General features: G+C 34.1%; 1 protein-coding gene across 1 annotated transcript; it reads right to left on the reverse strand.

Moving 5' to 3' along the window:
- Positions 1 to 2742: 2742 nt before the first annotated feature.
- On the reverse strand, positions 2743 to 6515 carry LOC111619945 (protein real-time-like). The gene is made up of 8 exons (XM_023361775.1): positions 6109 to 6515; positions 4682 to 4846; positions 4530 to 4616; positions 4008 to 4165; positions 3674 to 3734; positions 3500 to 3538; positions 3303 to 3427; positions 2743 to 2974 (listed from the first exon to the last, which is right to left on the reverse strand). Exons 1-8 carry the CDS (start codon positions 6203 to 6205, stop codon positions 2897 to 2899), a joined length of 810 nt encoding a protein of 269 aa, XP_023217543.1. The 5' UTR covers positions 6206 to 6515; the 3' UTR covers positions 2743 to 2896.

Consider the following 6515-nt stretch of genomic DNA (forward strand, 5'->3'; position numbering starts at 1 on the left):
GATGGTGAAACGTCCCTCATTTCTTTTACCCACGTGACAAGTTAGAGAATTAGCGTATGTCCTTCGATCGACTTGTCCCTTTGAATACTAAAAACACCGAAACTTCATATTTTACTGATAACATCGATAAGGAAAATGTCGTTTAGAATTATCGTTAATAAATCGTAACAAGTTTTACCCAAATTTAACCTTTAAAATTACATTTTTTTTAAAAGATTAAGGCCCCCTTTACGAATAGGAAGGACACTTTAATAACTAAATACAGTATAAATGTACAGTGTCAATTTTATGCCTGGCNCATTGCTTGTCATATGAGTATGAAGTAATTAGTTCTGATAAAATTTTAAAATGTATAGATTTTCTAATTTTGTTGTGTTGCTTAGCAAAGTGTAAATGGCAGTATGGAACATATAGAAGATTCTCTTTTACTTGTAAATTTAGTGTAATACTTATGAGAGAATTTATAAATGACACTGCCACACTGTTATGCCTGTCTTGATAGGAGGACAAAATAATAGATTGCCGAGTCAAATTTATTTGTTCTGATCTTTAATCTCGTTAGGAAGCTTTTGGTTATCCTCATAACTGACAATAACCAATTACCCAAATAAAATAGAGTCCTAATGAAAGTTAAGTAATTGATGAATGATAGAGAACCTATTGCCTGAAAAATATGGCATATTTTCTTTATTATTGCTATTCAACACAGCTTATGTAAGATCTACTTTGAAGAATTGTTGCCTGTATGTTATGTAATACATTTGTTAACAAATCTACTAAGCAGTAAAATAATAATAGATGTTTATATTGCAGAACGAACCAATTCGACTCTTCTACAAGATATATAACAAACCAACCGACAAAGACACTTTAAGGGAAAGCAACGATAACACTTGCAAAGGCATAGAAAAGCAGCGGGTGAATGACAGTCATCTGATTCTCAATGGCAACGACCGGACGCATCAGAACACGCCGAATTCCAAGCCGGTTCCAATCCACGGCGTAGACAAGAAAGAGGTGAGGGATGCAATCTGGAACTACATGAAACCCTCAAACCAGACAGAGTGCGATCTGAAATGCATCGATCAAACTTTTGACAAAGACGGTTTTGTGGACACCAACGGCAAGATTCTAAACGAACTAGAAAACTGCATCACAAACAAGGTTTTCTGAGATGGTCCTACTATATATAAACATTTTAACAGTGTGTATAGCTTACATTAAATGTATAATCTGTTCAGATAGTTCTATAAGAGAAAAATAATTATTTTTACTATATATATATATTATACATAAAGATTAGATGATAGATGTAAGATAGATTGTATTTTTGTAATATGAATCTTTTCTAACCTCACTTATTTATTGAAGAACATCTTTCATCCTATTGTTTTGTTTGTAAAGCATTCAGACAAACTTTTTCGTCCAATTGTAAATAGAATCGTAGTTGCAAATCGTTGTCACAAATGTAAAAATCATGACATCCACATCATTATACACCGGGCAGGACACGTTATCGTCGGTGGACGAAAGATAGGGTTGTGCACCAACGTGGCAAGAGTCGATTTTTTATATATATGTATTATATATATAAAAGTTGTTAAAGTACGAAATTATTTTCTTACACAAAAAAATAAACGAATTAATAAAATATTCGTTCTGTTTTAACTTTCTTGTGTAATGTTTCAATTCTGAAAATAATGTAATTTCTAATGGCTTACACAATTCTGAATTGCAAAGATATATTTTCGATATCAAATTTGAGGCATTTTAACAGCCAAGAATTCTGCTTAAAAACTGAATATCCAAGATGTTTACTCAGATCAAAGCACTATCAATATATATATTGTAGGAAACACTCTTTAATTCATGTAACATTAATCTATTTCATCTCAGTTTCTGTCACTTTTTATAACATTCAAAATAAATTTTAGCATTATTTAGATTTGAATGTTACATATAAGCTCTGAGCCCAGTTACTTTGTAGTAAATATAGAGTAATTTAAGCGAACCTTTGCTGGTCACTTGTGGCACTCGCGGGTATTTAGTGTCTTATGTGTGTTCCTACTTAACAGCAAATACACACGTGCCCGGTGTTCTACTTCTGAAAATTTAACAAGTGGTATAATAGCACACTTTAATTGATCGATAACAGCAGAACGAAGATGAAAGAAAATCAACCATTGTGTGATTATTACCATTTTGATAATACCAAGCAAGCAATGTCTATATCAAAACCCTTTACTAGACGATTGATACACAACCTCTCCACAGAAAAATGCATATTACATTAACACGAATATATTTACCCTACTCACACCGTAATGCCAGTCCATTCAAAATTGTATCATACAAAATAACAGTGAAGTTTACAAAACTACTGTTTTTTTCAACGTTTTTAAGGGGTCGAAAATTAACTGTATTCTGCTTTTTAAGCTGGAAAATTGAAAAAGGTATCCTATATCTGGTCTCTGATTAGTTGATTCTAGTTTACTGATTCAAAGTATGAAGTTAATAACTTTGGCATTACAGGTAAGCCAGTGTAATTTTTACTTAGAAATCTTCCAGCTTCCTTTGATAGAATCCTATTGAGTTCAGACAAAGTGCATTTTGTTACTTTGTTCTCAGATCTTTCTGTATAATATGTGTTACTGAAAATACAGGCGGATCTATTTCCATAAAAGAGTAATTTGAATCATTATAGACAGTGTTAATTGTTTTGTAAATTCAAACAATAGCCCAAACGTTTCGAAAATGTTTAATATAAAGTCATCTTTTCATATACAAAAGTTTTGTAGGTATAATATAGATCCCGGTATATAAAATGAGTAACTACGAATAACTCTTTATAAACAAGGTTATTGTAAACGTATACAAGTAAATATGGAAAGAATTTTTAAACCATCCTAGTATCGTTGCATTTCGGATAATTTTCGGCGAAGATAAATGGATAATATCCAAATTCTTGGTTATTCTGTTAAAAAAATACAAGAAATCAATTACTAGTTTCAATCGATTTGCATAAAATCACCTTATATTAGGTATTTTCCTCGAAAATTGTCTTTGGCACACCACTTGCACGCGATAATTATCGATTGTTTCATTCTGTATGCAAAATTAAAATTGCCTTATCGATACCAATCTTGTTATTGATTGTTACTGACGTCACTTTCAAGGTAAAGTTGGCACCTGTTGTGTTTCCTAGCTATAAGAATATACTACTACTACTAATAATAATAATCTATGTGTTGTGATGGTAACCATACTACCACTTAAATGCCTAATTTTGGGTCCCGACTTACCGTTCCTCCTAAGTGGGGTGGCAATCTATCTTCCTCTATGTATTCTCCTATTGTTTTATTATCTACAAACTTCACCTTCTCGACAGCTGCGGGTGGTAACAAGTACTTGGCTATCTTCCATGTAGCTGTAAATCATACGGTTACGGGTGTTATTATACAATAATTAATGTGACCACAATACTAGAAATTCTACTTACCTACCAAAATGCTCGGCAGATTAGCCACAATGATATGTCCTTCAAATAAATTTACATAAATATACTATCTACAGTTACATAATGGGCTAATATAAGGTTAATTCATTTTTTTTATGTGAAAAACACTTCACATTGAATATTCCTCAAGGGGTGAAATTACGAAATGATACTCACCTACAATGGCCAAGTAATGCTCTTTCACCATGTTAATCAAGAGAGTCAACAAGTCCATATTCTAAATATAAACGAAACATCACTTATGAAGACTCGTAACGAGAAAAGCACACGTGTATTTGTTACGCGACGTAACAGCAATATACAGTCGACCCCCCTATAACACTGTTAATTTTTCCGTTTTATATGAATTCCATGTTGTACGAGTCACTTAGATTTTACAAATACGTGTGCCGGGCTGTGAACAGCTCACGTATTTGTGAGCTGTTCACAGCCCAACAACAGTGTTTTAGGGGGGGTCGACTTGTAAATTAAAACACGAAGAATGACTTACAGCGTTACTAAGCCCAGCTCCCGTGCAATCTATTATAATGGTGAACATCTCTCCGGGATTGATGCTTTCTACGCTTTCTATCCAGTAAGTGACGAATCGTTCCAAGTCCTGCTTCTCCGCCGAACTCGTTCTTCTCACCTTTTTTGCTCTCAGAAACACTACCAGAAAGCAAACACTTCCCTTAATTTCAATGGAGCATGAAAGGGAAGCTGAAAATGTTATCAAATTTCTCTTGCAACAGGTAATAATTTCTAAACTATTCTTTAGAAAATATATTTTGGCCCACTTGTATATTCTAAATAACCAAATAATCTTAGGGAGAATAGGAACATTTCATGCGTAACACAGGAAATGGGGAGAGGTAATGTTAAACAACCCAACAGACAATTGACTTCACTGGTAACTCAAGTAACGAGCCGTTAAATTCGCTAATTAGTTATACCTCATTATATAAATCGGGTGTTACTAACAGACGAGAGCAAGTGTTACACTAAATTAAGGGAAGTATGGACATTTTCTCACCCGTGCAGCATCCATTTTTGTCTCTGTTGTAAGGGACGATAACTTGGCGATCGAAGAACTCGGTTGGCAACTCGTCCCTTTTAATTTCTGCAGATGAAACAATAAGTTAAACACACTTACTTTCCATTAGAAAAAAAATGGGCGTTAAATACCTCTGATGGAATGCTCCTTCCTCCATTTTAATTCCTTTTTGGCCATAGCGATGCCATTTTTCAGCCTGTCCTCATTAGGATGTAACAGTGCTTGGTGGACGATGAATCTCTTGACAAATTCGTCGTCATCTTTCAATCTCTTAATATCTTCCGCATAATAGGATTCTAAGAACGGTAAAAACACTAGAAATTAAAATTTACATTTAAAAAAGAATTTAAACTAAAAGCTGTTCCGTATCGTAGCTAGTCGCCATCTTTACTCGCTTTACTCTATAACAAAATGGCAGCTCGTACCGATACAGACACGTTATTTATATTTGATACTTTTTTAATTAAAAAATAAATTTACGGGAGATTTACTTAATTTTCTAACAAAATATATCCAGGTACAGAAGAGTACACAATCGATTTTATCTCGACAAAAGCATTTTAAAACAATCTATTGTGTTATATCCGCCACACGAAAACCTTCCACGCTCGAAAGGAATGCAAGTTTATAAATTTATAAATAATGAAATTTAATGCTAGAAAATAGCGTAACGATCGAAATCGATAGTAATCTTTCGTGTTCTAGAAATAAAACAATTTTATTCTTAATCTCCCGTACAATTCGATACGATTCATCGAGTTAAACACTAAAACCTCTCGTGACGTTTGCGGTCTAGAAAGCTAACCACGTGACTCACTTTTCCGGCCGCCAGTATCACGAGATGTAATTATGACGTCACCTACACTGGACGTTTTTATACGAAATTTTTAAGACATAACTCGGCGAAGGTCGACTGGTCTTCTAAAACTCGATCCTGTTTGATCAATTCTCTAAAACACCGCTGCAACACACTGTATTGTTTTCTTTATTGTTAATTAAATAATAAACGTTGGGCTATTTCTGTGTTCTCGCGTATATTACACAGGAGTTGTTTATAAAGACTGTTGCGAGTCTGTAGAGCGTAAATTGATATACGCCCTTTAGATAGGGGGTTTAGAATTACAGATATGTAATAAAACACTACAGTATCTAGTATACGAGAGTAAAAAATACTAGAAAAACGCCCAAATGTGACATAAATTTACTTTTAAACCATTAAATAACAGTTTTATAAATTTACTTTCATCTCCCCACGCGTCACAGAAGTCAAATTACTGTGTTTCCCTTTCAATTGAACGAAAGTAATCATCATTGGCGAGGGGTGAAAGTTATTTCGTTTAAAACGGGTTCATTCTATCCATTCGTTACTTAAATTGCTATATTTTTTGTGTCTAAAAATAGCCCCATTCTAGTATCATAATATGTTTATTACTCAACAAAGGAGCGTAACAAAGAACTCAATTCTGCTATAGACAATGCCTTTACGCTGTTCTGTTCTAATAAAGAACGGAAGAAAGGAAAGGAAAATATTTACTCCTACGCTTTAAACACTACTCACCGGGGGATTTTTCGATTTCTTCTAACACTTGCTTCCTTAATTCTTCGACGGTATGTCTATCGGGTGGAGGAATCTTGGAGTTAGTAAGCTCGGGCATGTTGCTGTACAGCTGTTATCCCTCCTCTGAAGCGTGCAACTTTAATAATTTCCACGATGTGTTTACGTCACGACATTCAAATCTCCTTCCTCTCCACTCAGCTGCTACGAGTAACACCTTCCTTTGCGTAACACGTCGATCGTCGTCTCACTCTTCGATTGGTTATCCAAAGGAAATGCTCACTTACAGTCTATAACACATATTAACTGTTAAAGATATTATTGGAAACGAAGGACGATCGTTATAAACGTGATTTACTGTCGATTTTTACCTGGTCTTTTTCGATTTATCGACATTGTGTCAATCTGCA

Source organism: Centruroides sculpturatus, unplaced genomic scaffold, assembly GCF_000671375.1.
Source record: "Centruroides sculpturatus isolate CEXI.00-Female unplaced genomic scaffold, Cexi_2.0 scaffold235, whole genome shotgun sequence".
NCBI classification, from domain to species: domain Eukaryota; kingdom Metazoa; phylum Arthropoda; class Arachnida; order Scorpiones; family Buthidae; genus Centruroides; species Centruroides sculpturatus.

What these genes read in the sequence shown, in the direction of transcription:
- LOC111619945 (XM_023361775.1), bottom strand. Translation starts at nt 6,205, where the DNA reads ATGCCCGAGCTTACTAACTCCAAGATTCCTCCACCCGATAGACATACC. An exon ending in CAAAAATGGATGCTGCACGG is followed by an intron (nt 4,166 to 4,529) that starts GTGAGAAAATGT and finishes GCTTTCTGGTAG; the next exon opens with TGTTTCTGAGAGCAAAAAAG. An exon ending in GCATTACTTGGCCATTGTAG is followed by an intron (nt 3,539 to 3,673) that starts GTGAGTATCATT and finishes ATTTATTTGAAG; the next exon opens with GACATATCATTGTGGCTAAT.